Consider the following 27,954-nt stretch of genomic DNA (forward strand, 5'->3'; position numbering starts at 1 on the left):
AAAAAATTTCTTAAGACACAAGAAGCAATAGTCATAACAGAAAAGACTGAATTATTTAACTATATTAAAGTTAACAACTTCTGTTTATTAAAAAAAAGGTGCCAAGCCCCAAATTCAGAGAAGGTGTCTATGATATTTACAAATGATAAAGCATTACATATCCAAGAATATGTAAATACTCTTAGAAATCCGTAAGGAAAAGAATCCAATAGGAAATGGCAAAAAAAACAAAAAAAAATAACTTGAACATATAACTTTACATCTTGCACATGACAAGATGTCCAACCTCACTGGTAATCAGGGAAATGCAAATTTAATCCATAATCACATAATCATTTCACACCCACAAGATTGGTAAGAAACTGTCAGACAATATCAAATATTGGTGAGGTTACATAGCAATAAGAACTCTCTCAAACACTACCGGTGAGAATGTAAATCTGGCTTCACACTTTGGAAAAAGATGTGACACTATCTGGTTGAAGTAGAACCTATGAACCAACAACACTACTCTTAGGTATATAAGCCCTAGGCTATCTCTTGTACCTCCAGAAGTAGGTAAAGAAATATTTGAATAGTATTCTTTGTAACTAAAAAACAACAAAAACCAAAAACCAGGAGACAGCCAAGATATCCATCCACAGAAGAATGAATAAATCATGGCACATCCATTCAATGAAACATATAAAATAAATAAAGCAACATTTATTACAGCAATATCTCACAAACATTAAAAATAGCAAGTCACAGAAGAATATGTACACTCCATTTATATAAAGTTAAAAAAACATGCAAAACTAAATAGTGTAATAGGGATATATTCATTTATGATAAAACTATGAAAACAATAAGGAAAATGACAAATATGAAATTCATGTAGTGGTTACCTCTGAAGGAAGGGAGGGTGATAATATCAGAAAAGGGCATGTGAGGAGGGATCTCAAAGCAATGATAATGCTCTATTTCTTAAAAGCTGGGTGGCAGGTACATGACTTCTTTCTCCCTATTCTTTAATAGCAAGTGCTATAAATACTATTTTGAATCTACTCAAGATTTAATGAAAACAAGTTTTAAATGATAAGCCCCAAAATATAAAGAGTAAATACAAGAAAAAGTGTTTATTGTTTTTAGGAATAAAAGAATGCAAACTGAAGTACCATTTAAACTGATTAACAAGAGACACCCTATTTAAATGGCATTACTTAAAGTAAGGGGTACTGTGACTAGTACACTTGCATTCTTGGCACTGTTAATATTTAGAACCTTTTTGGAATAGACTACATATGAGGGGCCAATAAAAATGTTTATGTACTTTGGCTCAGTCATCTCATGCTTAATATTTTAACTCAACAAAAGAAAAATGATACATTTGTTAACTATACCACACTTAAATTCAACATAAATTCAGACATTTGATGAGATAATATAACTATTAGAATAACAGTTTTAACTTTAATTGAAAAACAAGAATTTAAGATAATATGTATATTATAACTGAACTATGGTAAAATATATATGCATATTGGCATAAAAATATATACACACAAAAATTAAAAAGGCAGTATTGGCTATGACTTGTAAGGTTTATATCATGTAGTTTGTTTTGTTTTTTTCCTTTTTGTAACTTAAAAGGAGAAAACCTTCTCTGTGGTAACCCTTAAGGAGACCTGCAGACTATAGGACTTCATTACCCTATACTAAATATACACAAAGAGGAGGACATTTGTTTTAGAATCGTAGTCATGGTAAAAATTCCAAAATAATAGCAAGAAAATAAGCATCTATTATTAAATGTCTATGACCTAAAGAAGTATGTATTGTTTCAAGATCGTCTGGCTCACAAGCACAGCAGGGATATTTTGGTTCTTATGTGAAACCTCCCAAATAATAAAATTAATGTTAGAAATCAATTTTTTAAAAATTTTTATTGGAGTATAGTTGATTTACAATGCTGTGTTAGTTTCAGGTGTACAGCAAAGGGAATCAGTTATTCATATACATATATCAACTCTTTTTTAGATTCTTTTCCCATATAGGCCATTACAGAGTATTGAGTAGAGTTCTTTGTGCTATAGAGTAGGTCCTCATTAGTTATCTGTTTTATATACAGTAGTGTGTATATGTCAGTCCCAATAGAAGTTAGTCAATTCTACAAGTACAAAGCAGCTTTCTTTCTTTTACTGTGGCAGCTCATCTATACCATACATTAGGAGCTATGTTTCCTATAACCAAACCTATAAGGTTGTCTAGCTCAATAATCAGATTATAAAATCCCAGACTTCCAATGAAGCTATCTGAAGTTTTTAAAAGACATTTACCATGTTCACGCAGGAGAAACTGACAGAAATTCATGACAGCTATTGCAGTGAGAATAAGGAAAATACTGTCTCAAGAGACTTGAACAAGTTAGCATGCCTCATATTTTCCTGATGACAAAACTGATATAATAAAGTAAAATTCTGTCTACCCCAATAAACCCTTTCAATGAATGATTTGATAAGGGAAACCATAGTTCATAATTTGATAAGAGAAACCATAATAGGGAGTCAAAGACTGGATTCTGACTATGGTTCTGATGCTGCTTTGTTAAGTGACAAGTCATTTACTTAATGGTACACAAGGCCCTTACAATCTAATTCCAACCTACTTTCCCAGTGTTTGACTACTTGTTTTCATAGATTGCACAGTTCCAGCTTCACTAAGCTATTCATCTTTCTCAGAACAGATTCTGAACTTTGCTCATGCTGGGTTTTTTGTTTGTTTGTTTTTAGTATACCCTTCTCCCTCTTTTCTGCCTGAAAAACTAATATTCATCCTTCAGGGTCCATATATAATGTTAATTCCTGTGTGAAATCTTCCCTGACATCATCAAGTAAATTATCATTCCCTCTTTTGTGCTCATAGTGTTAGTAAAGCAGGAATCAGTATCAAGTTGATGACTATTTTCCCCTATTGTTTCAAAATTTAGTATTTACTGAATACCTATTTATTACATGCCAAGTATTATTTGTGAAGAAAAGAGTTAACAGCAGGCCTGAGCCTGCTATCCTTAGGTCCTATTTGCAAGGCTGGCCCTTGGTTACTGTCTGGGAATTTGGATTTGGGAAGGGTTCCTATCATACCCAGAAGATAAGAGTGGCTCACTGTGCCTGAACTATTTATACAAACACTATAGTTTCTGCTAAACACCTGCTTTCCTTTTGGGAGTCTGGAATTTTGGTACCTGTCAGGGAAAAGGTGCTTACATGACCAGCCTCCAATAAAAATACTGGTTGGCACTTGAGTCTCTACTGACCTTCCCCGGTAAACAACATTTCACATATGCTGCCACAACTCTTTGCTGGAACAATTAGCACCTCCTATGTGGCTGCACTGGGAGAGGACCCTTTGAAGCCTATACCTGGTTTCCTCTAGACTTCACCCCCTGTGCCTTTTCCCTTTGCTGATCTTACTTTGCACTCTTTTACTGTAAAAAATCATAACCAGGTCTACAACTACATGCTGAGTCCTGTGAGTCCTCCTAGCAAATCATCAAAACTGGGGGTGTTCCTGGGGACCCTGACACCATGGATTATTTCACCTAATTTGCACAACCTCCCTGTATGAGGTAAATATTATTATCCTTACTTCATACATTAGAAAACTGAGGATCATAATGATTAAGTGACCTGGAAAAGAGACATAAAATGATAAGGATAAGACGTGAACGTAAATTTTTTGCTTCCAAGTTTGCTGCTTGTATATTTTCTGAGGGAAAGGAAACAGAAACTCTCACATTCAATGTTCACAATAAATAACAGCTTTCAAGTTAAATGTTAAACTAATAATAGGTTCAAGTTGAAAAAATTTCCTGAGTCTAGGCTTTTCTAATCTTTAAAATTTAAAACATGGCATTATACACAGTATTGGGGGGCAGGGATATACATACATAAGGCATAGTAAGTTATACACAGACAACCTCTCATTGTGAACCATTTTCCTATAGTTTCTCTTTTCAATAGTCCCTGAAGACTCTCACATCAAACTGTATTGGACAGTCTCAATTTGAATATCTTTATGTAGGAAACCTTGAATACCTTTTAGTAAAATCTTTGAAGCAGAGTCGCAGTTTATTATGATGTCTGAAGAGCTTTGGGTCACTGGGTATTTCAGACAGGAAAACCTGGGCAACTTCCAAAGGCCCCTGTAAAATAAGAAAATAAAAGTGTGTTTTTGTTTTTTATATATTCACAGAGATAGAATTTGCCAAAACCATTTTTCTTAGCACTAAGCTTGATACATATATGTCTATGCCTATATTAAAACTTTTCAGAGATGGATTCTGGCAATACATTTTTAGTTTTTCCTAATGTCAAATCTATATTCTTGCCCACAGCAATTAACTTATTAGTTCATTTTTCAAAGAAAAGGAGTAGGAGCTAAAGGACTGACTCTTGTATTCATTAATGTATTCTGCCTTATATTTTTTATATTCTTTAATTTATTCTAGATATAAAAGTTGTCAGGCTAGTGACAATCAGTTGTGAGTCCACTGATTATTAGACACTTGATTTTACTAAAACAGCTTCCCTCAGCATTCCCAATGTGTTCCTAATACTGCAAATTAAAGGTGATCTTTTGTAAGTTATGTCATTTGGAAGTAAAACCTCCAAATCACGTATACTTTTAGGAGGTAAAGGTCTTAAAATCTTCATTTCAGTTTTGGTAGGGCATTTCTTGGCTTCATTTCTTTAACCAAAAAAAAGGTAAGATATATTACATGAGATCTTACTTGAAGCTTTTTTGGATTTTCCCTTACCTTGGACTACTCACTAATCATCAGCAAAAGAAGCTGAATGAACCCATTACAAGGAGATAATGGGGATGGCTTCTAATCTGCATATGACAAAACAACAGTATCTTGTGTACGTACATTATTCAAATTTTCAAAATGATTTCACATTACTTATTTACTATTCTCAGCTCACTGTGAAGGAGACCTGGAGAACATAACATCAGGGAGTATCTAAGAGAGTAGATACACATACATGCGTGTAACATGTAGCTCTGAAAATGAGCCCTTCTTTTTAGATCACATTCTTTCAGTACAAGCTTTTAAAGGAAAGGCCATTTTGAGTGAAATCTATCCCTTCTTAATAGAATGTTTCAGAACAGATAGTTAGAAAAACAGGCAGTATAAAAGGCAGGTGTGAAAATTTTTTAATAACTGAGATTATACTAAAAATTTTGTTTTTCAGTTTAACTTTTGCAACTACTTCTAACATATTTTCACTTGCTTTGACACTTATTTGTGATCTCTGTAAAATATAATAATGAAATCATTCAAAATTCCATTTATAACTTAAATCGCACAGTATTAGCAAATGCTCCAACCTGATTCACTGTTGTGCCTACAGATCCCTGGAGTACCATCTGAAGCATTTTGGGGTCTGCTGGATCCTGATGCGTGGCAAATGCCAACTCCTGCGTTTTTTTCTGCATGTCTTCAATAGCAACTTCAATTGGTGTTAAGATGATCTGGGTCAAATAACATCTATTAGGTCAGTGTATTGATTGAAAAATATTTAGTGAGCTTTATACACAATCAATTAAAATAAGAAAAAAGTGGTGACCAATTGTAAACTATTATCTAATAATAAAATTCCAAAATTTGGATCACTAAATAAAAAATTAAAAAATCAACCTTTTAAAGCATAAGCGAAGGGTGAATTAGGGACTTAGAAAAGAAGCTGAAAATTAATGACTTAAAAATGGGTAAAGTTCTAGTATGTTACCACGTGAGGAATGATACACAATGCTATATCCACATTGTTTTCACATGACTCCAATGTATTTGCTCCACTAATTCTATTTCCCTATTCGGAGACCTACCTCCTCTTTGTGAGTGACATTAACCCTTGTCTTAATATAAGGAAAGGCATGAGAAGTAGTCAGAATGGTCTTCCGTTTGAATTGTTCATGAAGTTCCCCATGGGCACGACCATCTAAAGTGAAGGGTGTACAGTACATGAAACGACGAAGATTATAATTTTTGTCAAAATATGTGATTCTGTCCTTCATCTCATATGTGTCAAAGTATGGCTCCACGTAGGTAATCTGAATATATGCCTGGGAAAGGAAAAAGTTCTTCATTTTCACTGTGAAATCATCATTCAGTCCTTCCCAAAAAAAATCAGTCTCAAGGATATACCTATGTGTCATTACAGTCTAATCAACCATACCTTGTTAGGATCTAATTTACACTTGTCTACAGGATTAGAATCCTTGATTACTTCAACCACATCCTCTCCAAATCTTTCTCCATAAAATCCCTAAAATAAGAAAAAGAAATCTTTCACATGAAGTTAACAGTAGTAGAAAACAGAGGAGGTCTCTGAGGGAGACTCCTGAGCAAAATCAGGCCATTTAGTAAGTTCTTGTACAACCATGTCAATAATTACAAAATAATAATTATTTGCATTCACAAAAGTTAAATTTAGTCTATCAAATTAGCATGGCCTTAGTCCATACTTATTTGATATTATTCCCATTTACTCATTTTAAATAACACAAAATACAAAAAAAAAAAAATTCACCACTGAAAATACAGGATTCCACAAGAGGTCCTCAAAAAAAACCAAAAAGGGAATAGAAAGCAGAGACAAAAGAAATTCATTATACTTGATGTATAGGATATTAACTTTTATTGAGCTTGATGTAGCCTAATTTCTTGCAGTCAATGAGCAACCATTCATTTTTCTGAATTATTAATGTAATGTTCCAGAATGTTCAAATAAAAGCATTGACTTGTTGAAGTTTTGTAAAATTTCAGATTTTGAAAAGGTAACCCTGGGTCAAGAATGTACTGACTTTTCCGTATGACACTGAGTAGCAGCATGGGCAAGGGATGGAGCTATTCAAAAGGAAAAACTAAATCTCAATCCTCAAAGGAGAACAGCCACTCCTCCCTCTAAGATAATTTTTATGACTGAGTAAGTTTGGGAAATACTGTCTCAATATTTCCCAAGACTTACTTAATAGGCTCTTGAAAAACAAAAAGTCCAGCTTAAACCAATTTATGGAAGTTGAGCCCTGTGAAATCACCAATAAGAATACAACATTGAGAAATTAACATCAGCTGAGAATAAAAACTAGCCTAGAGCACTACTTCTCAAACTCTTATGTCTATACAAATAATCTGGGGATCTTGTTAAAATGCAGATTTTGATTCAGATGGTCTGGGGTAAGGTCTGAGATTCTGCATTTCAAACAATCTCCCAGGTGATGTCAGTAAAGATTCTGTCCATGGACCACACTTGGAGAACCAAGAACAGAGAAAAGTTGGAAAGGATAACTATAGCAGAAAAGATTGGTTAGTTTCATAAACATTAAAATTAAGTATTTATTGTGAAAATTAAGTAGCTGCATAAAGGTTAAGGGATTCTAAGCAGTGTTTTTAAAGTATAATTTCAAGCTTTTAAGTTCTAAAGATTATCTCACTGGGTATCAGTTATGCCAAAAAGATAATGCACTTGGGTCAGAAATACCTTGGGGTTCTAATTCTAGTTCCATGCTTATTAATACCTTATACCTTTTTCAAAATGTGGATAATACTATACATTTCTCCACAAATCACAGTAATTCTGAAAGATATAGGATTTCTAAAATATGTGTGAAAATAGACCCTCAAAAAAATCAAGTTAATAATATTATTTTACTGTTGCCATAAAAGATTTGAAAAATTCAAAAGACTATTACTGCACCTATCAAAAATCCTAATTCTAAAGGAGTAGTTTATTTGGCAGGATCTGGCTTATTAAATGATTAGATCTGGATCTGAAAGTCTATTCACCACAGAAAATACAAATTAAAGATGACATTTTGTGAACCGCCACAGCATTCACCTCCAATCTGTGAGATATCTCTGCAAGTTTGGTTATCGCAGGCTCCTTGTAAACAAATTCCTGTTCATCCAAATCCCCGAACTTGGTTCCATAAAAACCAACACGAAAATAGGTGCCAAACATCCGCTTACCATCCTAGGTGTAGGAAAATAAAGAAACTTTAATACAAAGTCTTTTTGTTTTACACATTTTGTTTAGATTGCTATGGTACAAAATTCTCAACACATTGCAAAAGTTTTAATTCAAAACTACAGTATTTTATTATTTTTCAAATGAAAGTAAAACAAAGTAATCTTTCTTTTTTTCATTATTTCTAACAAATAACATTGTGCAATTAGGGCTTTTACCAAATCATATATGGCATATGTTTTTCAGGGACTGTACCAAGTGATGTCCTCACATAGGTCTATTTTTTTTTTTATGTCCATACAATTGAGATAAATTAACTCATTTTCCTTATTGCAAGAAAAGTTGCTTGGTATAAAACAAACTATGCTAATTTTCCTGAAATTAGAGCATACTAAAGTTAAATTTAAAAACAACAATAATATTTTTAGTTTCCATTAGCCTTTATATTATCTCTTTACATATATTAAATGAGATCGTAAAAGTTAGGAGCCAAGTATAGCACCTGGCACAGAGCAGACAGTCAGTAAATGTCACGACCATCCAGAAGCACTGAAGCAAAATATTTACAATTAGTATCCCTCTGCTGATAAAAATATTGATATGTGGAAGAGTAACTAAAAATGGAATAGAAAGGAAAAAATGTATAAATGAAAGATAAAAAGAAAAAAAATTTGAGAAGAGTTGGTTTTCTAAAGTCCCCAAACCACCCACTGCATACATTAACCACACATTCATCCCAAGTACAATGTACACTAAGGTCACCTGAACTCTTACACAGCACATTTGAAAACAAATTCCCTCAATAAAGACAAAATACTTGGAAGCTTTCTATGCAATTCTTACAATTTAGATACAAAGATGTTTCAGAAGGATTTTGGGGTAGCGCCTATATACACAGCCATACGTGAGTGTTTATATACCTCTGAATTCTCTTTAAGCCTAGTAAGTCTGATACTTATTTTTCCTATACTGACTTCTTATTGCAAAGGCAAAAGGGTATGTAAAATAAGTTACAAATGAAACAGATAATGAAGCAAAATGGAAAATTCTGATCCTCAATTTTCCAGCCTTATAATAATAATAAAAAAAATACAGTGACTAAAAATATCTCCACATTTTTTTTTTTTTGCGGTACGCGGGCCTCTCACTGTCGCGGCCTCTCCCGCAGCGGAACACAGGCTCCGGACGCGCAGGCTCAGCGGCCATGGCTCACAGGCCCAGCCGCTCCGTGGCATGTGGGATCTTCCCGGACCGGGGCACGAACCCCTGTCCCCTGCATCGGCAGGCGGATTCTCAACCACTGCGCCACCAGGGAAGCCCCCATATCGCCACATTTTTGTCCAGAAGAAATACAGTTTTAAATAAAAATGTCTTTGAGCTAAAGAAACTTGAGGTTGCTAATAAAAAAAATTTTTTTCAGTCGCTTCAAAATTTAACAGACATAAATATTAACTGATTTCTACAGCAAATGAAATCTCTCTAGAGATTCAATGTATTCATTGAATTTGATTGAAATGTATTCAATCAAAATTTTTATTATAAACCATCAATAAGCCAATGGAACAATATAATAATAGCAAATTCTGATATAATCAAGAAATGAAGACCCCACCACCTGGAAAATAAAAAAGGCATTTGAGAAAATTAACAATTTGTGATTGTTTTTTTCCAAAAATGCCGATTGTTTTTTTCCAAAAATGCCATAAATGTACATATTTATTTTTTTAAAATCACAAATATTAAAATTTGTTATTCTGGCTGTATCCCCCTCAGAGTGTTCCAATTTTAAACCCTATTCTAAATCTTCAATATTATGATCTTTTAAATATTTGAAGACTGCTATCAGAACTTGTTTCCCTTAGACTTTCCAGTTCTCAATCATCTTCATATGATAGGAATTACTATGCTGTTTTCATTTTATTAGTTTTTCAATGCCACCTTTTAAAGTGTGGTATCCCAAAAATAAACACAATATTGCTGATGTGATCTGATCAGTGTAGAGATCAGTGGGCTCACTGCCTCCCAGGATGTCGACTTAAATTTTATTAATGCAACTTAAAACTGAACTAGTTACTGAGCAGCCATTTTAAACCCTTTTTATTTACTTTCTCATACTGACATTCAGTTCAGGAAAAAAAATTATTGAGTGCTTATAATGAGTTAGCCACTGTTCATCCTCAGGAATAGGAAAATAAAAATAAATAAGACCTCCCCAAGAGAGTAAAAAATGTATTCAAATAATTACAATACAAAGGGTTATATGCTATAATAAAAAGTGTATTGAGAAAGGAAAGATAAATCTTGTTAGAGCCAGGTCACAAAAGAGGTGACACACAGGCAGGATTCTACAACTTAAAGAATGGCTAAGTGGATATGGGAGGGAAGGAAAGGAAAAAAAGTCATTAAACAGAATGTATGTGAGGGAAACCATTCATCCATTCATATATTTACTGAATGCCTACTATGTGTCAGCAAACTGTTCTAGACATTGGTGATAAATCAGTGAACAAAACAGAGTGGTCAGGGCAGGTGTCACAAAAAGGTGACATCTGAGCAAAGATGTGAAGGAGGTGTGAGAGTTATTCATGTGGATCTTCTGGGGGAAGTGCATTCCAGGCAGAGGAAAGAGCCAGTGCAAAGGTCCTAGGACAGGAGACTACCTCATGTGTTTGAAGAATAGGAAGGTGGCCAGAGTGGCTGAAGCAGAGTGTGCAAAAGGAAGAAGATCAGCAGAGATAAGATCAGAGAGGAGTTACTGGAATTGAAAATGAATGTGTGTGTAGTGACGTGGGGGAGGGAACAGTGATTAAATTTATTTTCAACTTACAAAGAATTCTCTAGTGTAAAACCATTGACTCGATCATGTTCATGAAAGACTAATCATATAGCTGTACCTTCAAGAAAAACATCACTTCATCTTATTTCCTCTTCAGAGTTTTGGACCACAGGATGATACCCATTTTTCCTTTGAATTAAAAAAAAGTACACTTTCCTACAATCTAGCCTATATTTTCCTAGCATTACCTTCCTTTAATGTCATGAATTCTTTCTGAACTTCCCATCATTCCCACACTCCAATGTATTCTTCCTTAGCAGTTCTACTTACTGGGTCCACCGTCTTGTATTTGATGAAACTATGCCCCAGACAAGGAAATCCATCTACGCATCTATCCATGTCTCTAGTGGGTGAAATTGCTTATGACAAATTATCTTAAGTCTTTTCTAGTTTTATCTTTATTTAGCAGGAAACATTCAGTTGGGCTAGTTGTATATTTCCACAATGACATCACTTCTAAAACTTCTTTCATCTTCACCCACAGCTTTCCATTATGCTTCTGACTCCATGTTGGATCTTTTACTTTAACCTTTGCTTTTTGTTGCTCTTGTTATTATAATCATACATAATGGCCTGCCTCAAGGAACCCTGACCCTCTGCATGAATGTTAAACTGAAGTGCCTCTGTTCAGTTCACAGGGAGACAATCTGACCCTGCCCACCTGTGAACGGCGGCAGAAAAGAAGAAATTAACACATGCCCTCCCTGATGCTGGCTAAGCCAGGAGATATTCTGCAAAACTAATGGCCTTTTCACTTTACTTCATCACCTCCTCCCCATCTCTGTTCTATAAAAAAAACTGGCATCCAGACCCTGATAAGATGGTTTTTGGGGACACAGGTCCACCATCTTCTCCGTCTGCCAGCTTTCCAAATAAAGTCGCTATTCCTTACCTCAACACCTCGTCTCCCGATTTACTGGCCTGTTGTGTGGCAAGCAGAGAGAGCTTGGACTTGGTAACACCTCCTTCAAGTTAACTGGTTGCCAGATAGGCATACCAGTATTTCACACAGTGGTAATCTCCTTCTCTTCTATTAGATTTATTCTTCTTAAAGAACATATACTTTTATCAGTTTATTTAATCACAGATCTCGATCAGGGAACATAACACCTCTTAGATTTCACAGCTAAATTGTGTTAAGATTTCAAGTAACAGTAATGATAATAATGATGACGATGATATAACAACAATAAAAATAATAATCTCCAACATTTTTAAAGTACTTACTATGTGCTAGACACTGGTTATCCACTTTACATGAGTTATGTCAATTCTTACCACGACTACGAGATACCATTTTTTTTACCCTCTTTTTATATATGAGGAAAAGTAACTTGCCCAAGGTCACACTGCTAGTCAGCGGCAGAGCTGAGAGTTAAATCCCAATATATCTGACACCTGAGTCCAAGCTCTTAATTAAGCTATTTAATCCCCATATTCTATGTACTGGTATACAGACACTAGAACATAAGTATGATCTCTGAACCATCTTTCGCTTCTCTGATGCTTTCCTTGAGAACTTTTGAGAATTTCCTTGAGTAACTGTTTGAGAATTACTGAGTATCTCCCTCCCTGTATTTTGTCTTCCTCTATATTACAACACTGGCCTCTACTGTAATTGTTACTGGATGTTTGCATCTCCTTCCTGTAAACTGCAGTATGAAAATTAGGTTGGTGGTTTACCTACCAGATAGATGCTTCTGATATATCCTACTGCATTTCTTATCAAAAGTTCAATTTTAACCATTATATGTTCTAGTCCAGAAAAAAACAAATCATGTCCAGTATCATCTACAAAGTAAATGTTTGCTGTCTGTATCTTTTTCTCATCAAAAGTAACATAAAGGGCAAACCTAACCAGTGGTACAGCATCATCAGGCGCTCAGTCACGGGTCTATACCAATTATTAGGGAGTCACCAACTATCAGAAAGTACCTCCTCACAGAGAAGTTCTTCTCACTTTCCCTAATTTCCTTAACATTCTTCATATCTAACTTCATCTCTTCACCTTTCCTGAGGTAAACAGTCATGGATGTTTTATACCTACGCTGGTCTAGTTTCTTCTTTAGAGTGTCACATTTTTCCACTCAACTACTTGTTGTAAAAGTACTTGTTTTGACTATGCTCTTGGAACTTTTTTCACGCCCTTCTTTCAGCCCCCCACTCCCCAATCACCTATTAAAATTTGCTGTTTCTCATTCTGCTCTTTTACTGGCTTGGATGAGTTAATTTATCTCACGCAGCTTTAGCATAGATTAAGGCTTATAAAAATTCAACAGAAGCCACTGCACCAGAACTATGGCTAGTATTTCTCAGCATATAAAAACCAAAATATTGGATGGACATGAATATGGACATACTCATGTCCATCCAATACAACAACAAGAGTTATGATCCAGTTATTTTGCATGCTTCAATCTCATAAATTAGGGTACGCCACTTTTCTTTAGTGACTTAGTAGAGAGAATTTTAAAAAAGCTAAGCCCACCTTCTCAAGCCTTTCTGAAGACTATAATATATGCCTACTAGGGTGGTGATATTTCCCCTAGGATGGTGAAATATGTTGTAATCTTTTAAGGAAAAAAAATGGAGACAGTATTATGTGACTATGTTATCAATGGTTGGGGAATGACTGTTCTGAAAAATATAAACTTGCATTAATCTACTTCTGAATACAAATTGTTCACTATTTGATAAATGGATAAATGTATCTTTTAAAATAAAATATATAGACACAAAATATGAAATGGCTGTAAGTTTCCATACAGAAATTCAATATTTCTCTTTTTTCTAAAAGTAATTTTAAAATGCAATCATAAGAGAAATTATTAAACATACTTTATTTCCTATTATTATTATTATTATTTTTTTTTTTTTGCGGTACGCGGGCCTCTCACTGTTGTGGCCTCTCCCGTTGCGGAGCACAGGCTCCGGACGCGCAGGCTCAGCAGCCATGGCTCACGGGCCCAGCCGCTCCGCGGCATGTGGGATCTATCCCGGACGGGGGCACGAACCCGCGTCCCCTGCATCGGCAGGCAGACTCTCAACCACTGCGCCACCAGGGAAGCTCTATTTCCTATTATTTTAAGAAAAATAAATGGGCTTGGGAAGAGAAAATAAAGGTAAATACTAAACAGTCATTAAGATATTGGAATTGGCAGATCACCGTGATTTAAGAAGGGTTCCTGATTTGTTATTTTGGATGGTAAATACTTGACCAAATTGCTAAATATCAAGTTTTAGAGTTATCTTTTACACACACACACAAACCCACACACACAGCCCTAAAAAGCTTTGCCAACTCAAATAATTTGTACCAAATCAAGGAGCACGGTAAAAAATGAAATACAATGCTAATATATAAGCCCAGATAGCGTTCCTCTAAGTCAGGGAGGGAGTATCAATTCAAAGAGCCTTTCTATAGTGTATCAGTTATCCTTACTGGATCTCAATCCAGTGAGAGTTCTTTGAGAATACTAGGAAATTAGCTAGGAAACATAGCTTTTAGAAAAAATGAAATTACTGAAGTTTTCCCAGAGTCAAAAAGAAAAATATTCACAAGATAGGAACTTACCACAATAGACAATAGTAAAAGTAGGGAGTAGGGTCAGCAACCAGGGGCAAGAGAGAAGAGAAAACAGAAGCATTTTAATTAGGGAAATTTCAAAACAAATAAGCAGCAAATGGTAGCAAACATATTTTTAAAATGCAAGCATCCATTTAAGTTTTACAAGGGAAAAGCAAAAAACAAACGTGCAACAATTTTAGAAGCTACAAAGCTAAAGGTCCAGTGAAAGGCAGTGACAAGAATATAAACAAGAAAATAAAGTCTGTGCGACTTTTACCATGCAATAAACATGATGACAGAATATTAATATCATAACCAGTGAAAATTATACCTTTCAGGGGTCGATTTAGCATCAAGCAGACTAGTAATAAACTGCTCAGAGGTTTCAATGTATCTTCTTTTATCTACTTTTCACCTACTTCCATTTCATGTTAGGAAATCCATAAGGAACTTTATCACTCATAGATAACCATGTAAAGTCTCTTTATATAAGTCTTAATTGAGCCACAGAAATGAGAGGTTCTGTACTAGGTATTAATAAGGTCACACACATTTAATCTGGAGAACTAAGGTAGATGCAACTGTACTGGCTTCATCTGAAGAAAAACGAAAGGTGGCAACTAATTCAGAAATGGAAGAGAATGCAATAGTAACATTTATTCTGAAGGTTTCTAGTTGGATCTCAAAACAAGGATTGAAATGCAAAACCAAACAGAGAAAGCCTAAGCTGCTTAATCAGCATAAACCTGACTACAAAGTGAGAGGCAAAGCAGAAAACTTTACAGATATATTTAGCTTTAAATAAACCTGGTTTATTAATACCTTGTTTTATACCTCATCAAAATAAATTATTTCGTAGAATTTTAAATTTTATCGAATTCTTTCCTTTACAGAAGGATTTAAAACAAAGGCAATCAATTCTTCCTGGCACTTTTCAGGTAAGATTTAACTTATATATAACTTCATGAGCCTAATGACTCCATAAAAGGAAGCACACATAGTCTTCATCGAACACTAATTATCAAACATTGTCAGAATATGAGGTCAAATTAAATTTCCAGTTGTCTCAATCTCGTTATCCCTCCCTCCAACAAAATTCAAATGACAAAAGTGAATTTCTTTCCTCAGTAGTGCTTATACTCAAGGTGAAGTGACTCAAGATCAAATTAACACATTCTTTCATCAATTCTAAGATGCACATTTCTGGCCCATATTTTAGTATCTCTGTAGTTGGCATTCATCTTTCAACTGATAGGATGTTGTAGTTTAATACACAGGGTATCTTTTTTCTTTGTTTCTTAAAGGCATGGAAAATAATGGGATGTCTTATAATTGATGGCATCTTAGATCAGATGAAATATTTTTTATTTACACCTCTGAGCAATAACATATAAATCGACCTCTGCAAAATGAGGTAAAACAATATGGTTAAAAAAAGAAATTTGTGTGTAAATGTTGATGAAAGAAAATGCTTCAAAGGATAAAAACAAACTAAGTGATGATAAAGTGGCTCATTTACCAAAGAATCTCATTAGTGTAACATATGGATTTCCATGCACTGCCTACAACCTCTTAATAATAAATTTCTTAACATAACTTACAGTATTTTAACAAAATTTCTTTGGTTAATGAATTCAGTTGACAGCAGACAGCAACAGAACGCCCACAGCTAGCACATGTGGGCAAAGCATTGGCATAAGAAATCTGATCAAATCAATCTATTAGTGTCTTTAACTAACTAAAACATTACCTACCTCCCAGCCAGTACTCTGTATAATAAAAAGTAAAAAAAGGGCAAAGTCATAAAAAAAAAAAAACTGTTTAAAAAGAACAAAAAAAAGCCAAAGGAAGTTCAGTAGTGTAAGGCACCATATACCATAAATTCTTCTTCGTATAGAAAACACCAGGGTACTTTAAACACCATATTCCTTCACTTAAGACCTGTGATAATATTATAAATTCCTTGTTCAAAACCTAGAAGCTAAAATTTCACCTTTTAAAACTTTAATAAGTGAAAAGTACAAATTTGGGGGAAAGAAAGCCAATACTTGTTTCATTTGTGTCTAAATTAGATCACTAACTAATGTGAGCTGCACTTCACTGAAGTATCGCAGGTAAATTGGAATAGACATTGAAATTTCACTCAAATGTCTTTGATACAAATAGATGAAAGTTTCTTGGAAGCTACTAGCTCTAGATGTTCCAGACCTGATGTGTAATTTGCAATTTATAGCTCTGGAAGCTGGGATGAGATTTCCTTAACAGTATATGTACAACTGATTATAAAAAGACCCAACTGTTGTGATCAAGAATCCTAATGATCTTTTGCAACTTCAACATTTTAGTAAACAATAATAAAATTCTGGCTTAACAGTATAGTGGCCCTATTTAAGACTTAAAATTTTTCAGATTATATCAATTCATCCAGAACAGCTTAGTCCATGGCAAGAAAGAGGAGGTCAAGTTGACAGACAATAAAGTAGGACTAATACCGAACGAAAAAGTGGAAAACCAGTACTCCACTTCCTTCTTTGATGATGGCAGTAGCAGACAACAGCATGGGTAGCACAGGGAAGGGAAGAGAAAAGTGGAGAAAGAGGAGCCTCGACAGGATACTTCAGAGCATTTCAATGGAGCCAGTGACTCAGCTTCAGGGAAATCAACTGCTGGTAGTCTACCTCATTTCTAAACCAAGTTTATTTTAATTTTAATTTTAGTGATAATATGTGGATTCCATGAACTATAAACAAGTACTGAAGTCATACTATTATAACTGAATAAACATGACAACCATTTATTCATTATTTTCACTAAACATTATTTTCATATTAGAAATATGTCAAAGGATGATTGAATAAAAATATATGGGAAAAACAGTTAAAAGTTCAGTTGAAATCATTAAAAATATTAGGAGTTTATTAAACTTTCACATCATTTAATAAAAGGTTAAACATAACAACTTTTATGGCAGCAAATGAATAGAAATCAACTTAAAAATCAGATTCATAACTATAACCCACACTGTGAAACAGAAAATAACTCACAATTTAAAAAAAATTTAGCAACTAGTAATAATTCAAAAAAAGTGAAGGAAAAAAAGAGAAGCTATGTGGAAAGGTTATGATGATCATAATCTACTTTAGGTAAATTCAGTTTTGTTAATGAGTCTTGCTTTTGGCCATGAACCATCATTTTGACACTGTTCATTTTTAACCTCATTAAAATGGTCATTTCATGACATCTAGTTTGACATTAGTACAAAGCAACACTAATGCTTGTAGACAGTTTTCTCCATTTATACTGAAGCTAGAAAGTACAATCATTACCTGATGAACAATTTTGCTGAATGCTTCTTGAAGTTTACCATGAATCGTGGATAGTTTCTTTGCATCCCGATTAGCTTCATGAATAGGAATAAGTACTTTGTAAACCTCATTAACTGCTTCATACATGCCAGCCTATAAGAATAATAAGATATTGCTTTCTTTTACATCAATAAGAAAGTGAATTACAATTTATGAACTCACAATATTTCTACTAAGACAATACTACTGTTTTCCAATAGGACATAAAAACAAACACTACTAATTTTTTATTTGATTAAGGCCTAATAAAATAATTTTGCACAATTTAATATTATCTCTTCTAGATAGATGAATGGATATGGATGCATGTGTGTTTGTGTCTGTGCATTTAAAATACACACACATAATATATGCATATTTATATTTCTATATAATTTGAATTGGACATTTTGCTTTTATCTAACCAGTAATTACTTAACTAAAATAAATGTGTGTATGTGTGTGTCCTCATATACGCACATAAACTTTTGCAGAAACTAATTCTGAGCAGAGGAATAAAAGAAACCCAATTATTACATTGGTCACAGATACGCAAATATCAGATAACCTGTGGCCTCCTAGGACACTAAAATTATTAACTTTTCCAAAATATTAAATTGACACAGGAAATCTTATTGGAACTCTCCTATGGAAAAATCTCTGATTTTTAACAAAACATAAGAAGGTTCTGAACCACCAGATTTTATTCAAGTAGGGGATAGTTGGTCAGTAGGTGGCTAAGGGTTGCTCTGGTTATAATCAGAGTAAGGGACAAAATGTGTTTACACTGCTACCCACTCTCTTGCCTTTAGTAATGGATTGATGGCTGTAGTGAAGGAAGGAGAGGTATTTTCCAAGAGCCACTGAGTTCCCACTGCCTCACACATCAGCAAACATTATTTTCCCAGGGAAAACCTATGGTTCTCATATTTTCTAGTCAGTTCACAGGAGTATATTTAAGCAACATGTAGCTGTAATAGCAAAGTATATTTAGTGTAACTAAAATGCCCAGTAATTATTTTACTTAATATTAAATAGATTAATTGAAAAAGAATGAAATTCACAATTATATGCTCTTGCAAAATATAGGCTTCTGTAATATAGGCCACTGTACCCCAATCTAAATTCACTGCTGTGAATTATTAAAATTAAACACATATACACACAGAATGTATATTTATTAAAATATTCCATTAATACCAAAAAACTTTTTTTCCCTGCTAGTTCAGATCACTTAAATTGAAACTCAAGGAACAGAGATCCGGGGTAGGAATCAGGACAATCAAGGTCCTCAAAAACAAGAAATTTTAAAGTGGACCAATGCCTAACGTTCTTTGAGTCTCAGAATCATTATTAAATGAATTGCTTCTAAGTGCCAATAATGATGAGAAGATGATAATAGCAAACACATTAAAACTTACTTGGAGCCAGGCACTGTGATAAGCACTTTACATAGGTTAACTCATTTAACCCTGATAACATTCCTTGAAGTAGGTACTATTATTAGATGCATTTAATGGTTAAGAAAAGTGAGGCACTGGTAGGTTGAGTAACTTGTGCCTGAAGTGATTTAACTACTAAGGTAGCAGAGCCAGGATCTGAATTCTGACTGTATGCCTTCTAAATCTATACCCATAACCAATATATTTCTGGGGAGGGTTACGGCCAGGAGAAGCAATAACCAGTTCCTAATAGTAGTACAATGGGGAAGGTGGGAAACACTGTATATTACATCAAGCTTACCTTTTACCTTAACATGAACCTCACTGTCTCCCAAACCTTGGTGCTGGGATACTAAACACTCAGCAGAAAACTCACAGAAAGCAGGTGACTATATCACCATGGTTCAAGAAAGTAAGCAGGGATTTGGCTGGCTGTTTTTTCCTTCTCCAACAAACATCCCATCTCAGATCCACATGACTGCTTTAATTCTTCACATACAGATGGGGAGGGACAAGGATTAGAGTTATAGCATGGTAGGGTAGGTCAGACAAGGGATCTAGGATGTAGTTCATAAAGCTCCTGATACCACTCTATCTACCTAATAGAACTCACTATGCAACCAATGGGATGAGTGGCCATAATTTTCCTGAGTACCACAGGCTTTCTGTTTTGCTGGGTTTTTTTTTAATTTTAAAGTTTTAGAAAATGTTTGGTGGTAAAGTTTTGTAAAGCAAGCAAAAAAAAAATCTCTTACAGACTAAGTGTTGGTTCACAAACAAGCAGATGAAAAACACTGGAGGAAGTGACCGACTATTAAAATAAAAAGGAATAAGCAATGATGAATCTAGAAAGAAAATATGTTACTAGATGGTTCTAAGGTACTTAGAGAAAACTACCATAAAGGAAAAGCAGAGTTGTAGGCAGAAAGCATAAATATACATGTCACTAATAATTAAGAAGTATGTAATTGTGGGAAGAAATGAATAAGAGTCATCTACCATAGAGAAAGAAGCAGCTGCTTGTTCCAGTAATCCCACAAGTCCTGACTCAGTAAAGTACTTTCCAGAGCAGATACCTTCTTCATCTGGAGATACCACATCATCTGAGACTGCAGATTCTTCTAAAACATTAGATGAAATATTCTAGGAGGAAAAAAATGTTTAAGGCTTGTGAAATGGAATTAATTTCTTAACATGAAAGATGTATATGAAGAAGTAATTGATGATGAAATATAGCTACCAGCTTAAGTTTAAAAAAAAAGGGTAGTCAATGCAAAGATAAAAGACAAATCTCCAAAAACGTTTTGTACTGTGAAGACGACAATAAAGTGTAACACCACTGCTAGATAACTTTTCCATTAATAAAAAGTTGCAAGAAAGAAAATTAAGAAAAATCATGGGCTAAGGAAAATCATAGTATCACATAGAACACCTATGGAGACTTAAACAATCTTTATTTTTAATTTTAATTGATCTTGCTAAAACTCTCTTTCAGGGAAAATAAGGTACAAAAATGGTCCCTTGGCTTGCCTAACATACATCAAGTTAATGAGAAAACTCAGGTATATTAAAAGCCCTCTTACCCAATGAGATTGGGATCAGCCATTATTTCTAAAAAAGAAATGATACCTACATACCTTAAATATTTGATTTGAACCTAAATATTCACAGTAGATATACGCTCATTTGTCAATTTCCTGAAGTAGATCTAAGGTCTTTTCTTTGTGTATGGGTCTCGAGATCAGAGTTCCATGTAATCTCTCTTGACTAAATACCCACAATGCAACCTTTATTTAAGATTTCCAGTTTTGGTTTCTTTAGAGTAAAAACTTGAACTTAAAAGATTATCAAACTATCCTAGACTTCTCAGAGCTTTCCCCCCATTCTTTATTTGTCTGATCTCTTTGCAAAACATTCAACTTGGTTTTCAGAGAAACAATAACTTACTCTTATTGCATTTAGATTTATCAGAGAACATAATATTTAATTAAATTTTGTAACTTCCCAAACCTGGCCTTAACAGGTTTTAAGAAAAGCAAAGCATAACTAACTCTTGGTAAGCAAAGAATTCAACTAGTGGGTAAGGGGAATGTAACCGTACTAGAGCATAAGCTATCATCTCTGAGTCATATATTAGCATATTTATACAGGGAATGGAGAATGTTGGTTTACCTGGTATTTTAATTAAAAGCCAATTAAGAGTTTCCACTGAATTCTGATTCTCAATATCTTGAACGTATTTCATAGATGCTACAAAGTCCACAGCAGTATAGGCAAAGAGAATAAATATACACAGCACTGATAATGCAGAGGTAAGAAAATGTGGAAGAGGATTAACAAGAAATACACTTTAAAAATGTATTAATGAAAGTGATAGTGAAATGTTAATTCATCTACTAAAGTATCACCTTCAGTCTTTATGCTTTCCTTACAAGCTGAATGAATCTAAACACCAGTGAGAAAAGTTAAATCCAAAAAAGGACATACCTTGATTTAATGTAACCTGGCAGATTCCTACCTGAAATGTTACACATCCCACAGGAAGATATTTCCGGTCCTCCAGCATGCTCAGATATTCAGCAACAAGTGCTGCTGAGTGAACGAGGCACTGGGCAGCTTCAGCATGATTGCTGCGTTCCGAGTGTTTGCCAGCCATGTTCTGCAACCAGGTCAGCCGCAGGTCTGGAGAGGTCTGGTACCCCTTGGCAATTCTAGTTAGAACAGAAATTCTTCTCAATTAGCATTTGCTTCCCAAGCTAGAAGGGAGTCCAAATTGCTTGTTCAGTGTTTAGGTTTCTGTTATTGAACACAACCTATTAAGACAAGTTTTTGGGTGGTATGAAAATGTCTTTGAGTATGCTTAGAGAAACAACTGTGGGCCAATGGAATGGTAATATCAATTTTTTGCAGTGGGAGGCTAAAAAAAGGACATTTTATATGAAAATCTGGACACTAAGGAAACAATCAGTAAGGGAAAAACTGGGAATTTACATGTTATTATGGGAATATAAACAAGTTTTCTATTCAAGGAAAAAAATTTATAAAAGATTGTTTCACTGTATCATTTTTATTTTAAAGAACATATTTGTTTTTGTTTTATTTGTGCCTTTAAGGAACACCAAAACTGTAAAAAGAGAAGGTCATATGGCAAAGAAAAAGTCAAGTTTTACTTACATCTTTTAAGGTACAACAGGAATTACAAAATTCTCAAAATACCCTATAAATATTATCCTATAGGCAAAACCATATTTAAAATCAGCAAAATTAATATTGTAGTAAAATGTTAATACACTGTATTTTCTTCCTAAAGAAATTTTACATTTAAAATATGGATCTTGGGCCTTCCTAGGAAATCTAGGGCCCAGGATGCCAAGGTGTTAAATGTGTCATTACTTTAAATAATCCTCTTATTTTTGATAATCAATAAATATACCGAACAATTATTCATAGTTCTTAAAAGAAGAAGTGACACAGGGGATCTGATAAAGCACATTTTGACTTTTCGATTACCGTTAGAAAACGACAAATATGTTTTGTATTTTTTTAATCTCATGTTTTCTGTGTATTGTACTAATTTAAGCCCCATTATACAAGGTATAAGTGAATCAAACAAATGTTACCTGTACATTAGATCAATCAACATTTCAGGATCCTCCTGGTGTTCCTTCATTTTAACAGTATCAGAAAGGATCATATGGAGGTTGAAAACCAAATCTTGGACCTGTAGCAGAGAATTGTATGAAAAACATCCATTCATTCACAATCATTAAATTAATTTGGAAGATATTTCAGATAAGCATCTAAAGATTTCAAAACAATATGATTTTGATATAGTTCTAAAGAGTCTGGGTATGCTGGGGTAAGATGAGTGAAGGGTGGTAAACTTTATACAAATTGCTCAGCAGACTGTTTTTTCAGTTCTCTCACCCAGAAACAAGTAGAAATGTAAGTAGAAATAAAATACATATAGGGATATAGGGAATACAGGAAAAGAACACAAAAGGAAATCTTCTCCTATGTTTCAGATTTTCCCAAAAGGTAGTTTGTAGAAACTTTAGTTTTTGAGGCAAATTACATTAATCAGTGGGAATAGTTTCATCATAAAGCTTTTTTTTGTCCATACTGCCTAAGTCTAATATTATTTTGGTACAAATTCACAGAATTAAACACCAAAGATATTAACCATTCTGAGAAGGGAGGGTGGCTTATTAAAACAAAGAGATTCAGCCCTATCTGACACATATGGATGAAAGAAAAATATAGGTTCCTCCAGTTAAAACCAAAGTTTGATCTAACAATTTGGAAAATGCCTATTTACAATTCCTATTTCAGTTAATGCTCTAAAAAGTAGCATTTCTGACCTGATCAGGAAATGTTGTCTCCCTCAATTCCAAGTCTTCTTCAGCATATGTCAGTATAGTCTTTAGAGAACGTCTTAAGAATTCTTCATTAAAATTCTGAGATGTGCCCACCAAGGAAGACAGTGACATGGTTACCTGCATTTTAACCCTGGCAAAGTTCTGTAACAGAGAAATTGCCAGGTAAACATTTAATACAGGAAAGCTTAAAGTGAAAAAGTATATATTTTTTTACTTCCTAAAAGGAAAAGGTTAGTAAAAAAAATACCATTCTATGCAAAATATTTTTGAAAAAGTAATGAAATGTTTATATTGAAATCTTATTATTATTTTTTTTTTTGCGGTACGTGGGCCCCTCACTGTTGTGGCCTCTCCTGTTGCGGAGCACAGGCTCTGGACGCGCAGGCTCAGCGGCCATGGCTCATGGACCTAGCTGCTCCGTGACATGCGGGATCTTCCCGGACCGGGGCACGAACCCGTGTCCCCTGCATTGGCAGGCGGACTCTCAACCACTGCGCCACCATGGAAGCCCTGAAATCTTATTTTTAAAAGGACATAAAGCTTAGAATCTTGCTGTAATAATAGCCTACAAAACAGAGTAAAAAATAAAAATTGTGTGTTAGACTTGAATTAGAAGTTGTGCCTAGACTTTACATTGATCTACTATGAGGTATATGTTATTAATAATAATACCATTTTTATAGATGGGTTAAAGAACTTGACCAGCATCACAAAATTCTTAAGTGTTAGATGCGGTCTTTGCATTCTAGCCCCTTTCATTAGGTCCACTGCTATGAAAAAATAACTCACATCCTGTATAAAGAAACTTAAAGGTAGAATCTTTGGAGTGATGCCTATAAGAGCTTACACTCTTCCTTTTCTAGTGAAAATTCATTTCTGTTGCACCATTCCCCACTGTGAAACTACTCTTAATAGTTTATCAGTGACAACCTAGTAATTGCCAAATCCAAGATACTTTTTGGTCAATATTCTACTTGACATCTCTGTATATTTAAATGTATTGATTACTTTTGCCTTGAAAATTGCCTGCCTTATCTTCAGTGGTACCACCTTATCCTGATTTTTCTATTCTTTATCCACTCTTTTTCTGTCTCCTTTATTCCTCAGTTGCCCTTCTTAAATATCAGTGTTCCCAAAGATTCTGTCAAGAAACCTTTTCACTTCTCATACTCTAAACAGCCTCATCCATTTTTCTGCCTTGGACCAGTACAGATACATGTCTATGTCTTCAGTTCATATTTCTCTCTTGAGCTCCAAGCTGTTATATTTTACTAGATGGTTCCTTATGAATGTCGCATGGGTACCTCAGTTTTAACACTTCTAAAATACCTTCTTGGGACTTCCCTGTTGGCGCAGTGGTTAAGAATCCACCTGCCAATGCAGGGGACATGGGTTCGATCCCTGATATGGGAAGATCCCACATGCCGCGGAGCAACTAAGCCTGTGCGCCACAACTACTGAGCCCACGTGCCGCAACTGCTGAGCCCGTGTGCTGCAACTACTGTAGCCTGTGCACCTAGAGCCCATGCTCCACAACAAGAGAAGCCACCGCAGTGAGAAGCCCGTGCATTGCAATGAAGAGTAGCCCCTGCTCACCGCGACTAGAGAAAGCCCATGCGCATCAACGAAGACCCAACACAGCCAAAAACACAAAGAAACAAACAAACAAAAAACACCTTCTTTTCCTATTGATTAAATAAATGGTGCTACTATTCTTGTAATCAGTCACTCAGGCCAAAAATCTAGGAGTCATTCCATTGTCATTCTCCCCTCTCATTATTCATACCATAAATCCAATCCACACTATCCTCTAATCTGTTCCAACCTGTTCTTTCTCCATTCCCAATGCCATTTCTTTAGTTTATGCCCTTACTATTACTGTAATAACTTCTTAATCAATCTTTCGGCCTTTTTCTCACCCCTTTTTCTCTCTCCCTGATGCTATAAGTAGCATCAGATAAACTTTTGTAAAATGTAAATCTGAACATGTCCGTCTTCTTCTTAAAATACTCCAATGGCTTTTCACACCTTTGAAGATAAAATTCGAATATCTGACCAAGTAAATATGTCAAACTATATGGTGGGAACTGAGAGTATAGTGAGAAACAGTGTCTGCCCTATGACAGCTTAGTACAGACATTTCAATTACAATTTTATCTCTTATTACTCTCCCTTTGAGCCATAACAATTAAGAAGTGCTATAAAAGTTTCCTTCTCTGCCTGTTTTCTACTCTCATCTCAATGCCTTTCTAATTATCTATGTGCCATTTTCTTTACCTACAAAGTTCTACCCACCTACTTACCTATCCGATTGGGCAATTCTTCATCTTTAGTTCAAGCATCTCCTCTTTCTGAAAACCGATCTTTGAGAGCATAAGCTCTTCTTTTTTTTTCCAACATCATTTTTTTTTTGAGAGCATAAGCTCTTTTTCTCTGTGCTTACACAGTCCCCTGTGCTTACCTCTCATTATATTAATAGCAAACACTTATTGAGCATTTGCTCAGAGCCAGTTACTGACATAAGTGTTTTACTTAATTTATATAATCCTCACAAAACCATGTGAAGTAAGTACTTACTATTACAATTATTAGCTCAACATTACCTGTTCATCTCCTACCCTAGTAGATGTTAAGCTATTTGAAAATAAGGACTGTCTTTTTATCTATGTTTGCCCAATGCCTACCCCAGTACCTAGAACACAATTTAATACTTAGTTCTACTAGTATTTCTTGATTCTATAAACTATATAAAATCACTGCCAGTTAAAAAACTACCTATTCCTTTTTAGAGGCACTACCTCACACTAAGATGATAAATCACCTATTTTCATCCTATTATATAAAGTTTTCCTAAAATAACAGAAGACTGAAACAAGAAAACTCCAAGTGTAGTCAAATTTTAGGGACTTTATTTCAAAAACTAAGCAAGATCCATAAAGTAACTAGATTCTTCTGTTCTGAATTAGGAAAGAGGACTTGGCTTCCAGTGAAAATAGGATAGTGAGAGACAGGAAGTTCCTACTTCTCCTGGATTTCATATAAAAATAAAAGATGGGGGGCTTCCCTGGTGGCGCAGTGGTTGAGAGTCCGCCTGCCGATGCAGGGGACACGGGTTCGTGCCCCGGTCCGGGAAGATCCCGCTTGCCGCAGAGCCGCTAGGCCCGTGAGTCATGGCCGCTGAGCCTGCGCGTCCAGAGCCTGTGCTCCGCAACGGGAGAGGCCGCAACAGTGAGAGGCCCGCGTACCGCAAAATAAATAAATAAATAAATAAAAGATGAACAGAAAAAAATCCATAAACTCTATTTCAGCAAAATGAGGAGACATACATAATCCATATATTAGAAAAATGCATAAGGGTTGCCACGACAAGCTAAATAGGAAGCAGATTCAATGTAAGGCAAGGAGGGGATAGTAAAAAGTGAGGAATCCTAGGGTGCAGATTTAAGAAATAATGGGAAAAATACTTCTTTTAAATAAGAAACTCACTTTGAAGTGATTAAAAACTATCTGTCTTGGAAACAAAATGACCTAAAAATCTGGAGGGACTGGTTAGAAACAGATTGACCAGAAACTTTAGGAAGTTAGGTAAGATGTGTATACAACAGCAAAATCCCATGACAGACACATTCCTGAAGGAATGTCCTATAAATACCTGGGCCAATATAAACATATATATCTCATTCTATGTAGAGTAACAAAAAGGTAAAGAAGATCAGTGAAACACCAGGTAAGAAACACTTAATAGGAAAATATGGTCATGAAACAGATGAAAATTCTAATAAAATATTTTACCTTAAATTATAAAAAATTTATGAAGCCATTCACTTTAGAAAGGAAAAAAAAAAGGCAGAAGTAAAAGAACTCAAGGAAAGCCACTGTGATAGCTAAGATTTTCTTTCACCCCGCCCAAGAACCAATATTCACTAGCTTGGTGGCAATACTTCCTCCACTGAGAATGCATGATTAAAGAAATAGAGGGCTTAAGGTATTATGTAATTATAAAGGTAATCATTAGAACAATACAAACTTTCTTAAATATAATAAAGACTACACCAAAGAAATAAGGTGAACAGACCATAAGTGCAAGGTGAAAACAACCAACAAATTTTTTTAAGGAGAGAGGTGGGGAAGCATAACAAAATAATACAACACAACTCTAGGACGCATCTGATAGAATAACAAGTATGAAAAGGTTTAATTCAACTTAGAGACTGGATTACAAGGCAAAACCCAACTCTATGTTGTATATGAGAGGCATGTTTAAAATAAAGTGATTCAAAAAAGTGAAAATGAAAGGATAGGCAAAGATAACCGAAGACACGTTCAAATTAGAAAGAAAGTAGAGGTATCTTAATACCATACAAGGCAGAATT

General features: G+C 34.7%; 1 protein-coding gene across 3 annotated transcripts in view; it reads right to left on the minus strand.

Annotated features, from left to right (window-relative positions):
* Window positions 1–27,954, minus strand: part of DOCK7 (dedicator of cytokinesis 7) — a 204,838-nt gene that overhangs the window by 7,915 nt on the left and 168,969 nt on the right. For 2 of the 3 annotated variants that reach the window (XM_024740388.1, XM_024740391.1), the window contains 11 exons: window positions 23,564–23,722; window positions 22,823–22,923; window positions 21,721–21,913; window positions 20,202–20,345; window positions 17,743–17,874; window positions 16,171–16,185; window positions 7,884–8,009; window positions 6,222–6,311; window positions 5,872–6,108; window positions 5,374–5,517; window positions 4,077–4,183 (listed from right to left, as the gene is read on the minus strand). In XM_024740388.1, coding sequence (XP_024596156.1) covers window positions 4,077–4,183; window positions 5,374–5,517; window positions 5,872–6,108; window positions 6,222–6,311; window positions 7,884–8,009; window positions 16,171–16,185; window positions 17,743–17,874; window positions 20,202–20,345; window positions 21,721–21,913; window positions 22,823–22,923; window positions 23,564–23,722 — 1,448 coding nt within the window. Of the gene's footprint in view, window positions 1–4,076; window positions 4,184–5,373; window positions 5,518–5,871; window positions 6,109–6,221; window positions 6,312–7,883; window positions 8,019–16,170; window positions 16,186–17,742; window positions 17,875–20,201; window positions 20,346–21,720; window positions 21,914–22,822; window positions 22,924–23,563; window positions 23,723–27,954 lie in introns of all 3 variants that reach the window. The other variant, XM_024740390.1, reaches the window with a different exon arrangement.

This window comes from Neophocaena asiaeorientalis, unplaced genomic scaffold (assembly GCF_003031525.2).
Source record: "Neophocaena asiaeorientalis asiaeorientalis breed wild unplaced genomic scaffold, Neophocaena_asiaeorientalis_V1.1 scaffold581, whole genome shotgun sequence".
NCBI classification, from domain to species: domain Eukaryota; kingdom Metazoa; phylum Chordata; class Mammalia; order Artiodactyla; family Phocoenidae; genus Neophocaena; species Neophocaena asiaeorientalis.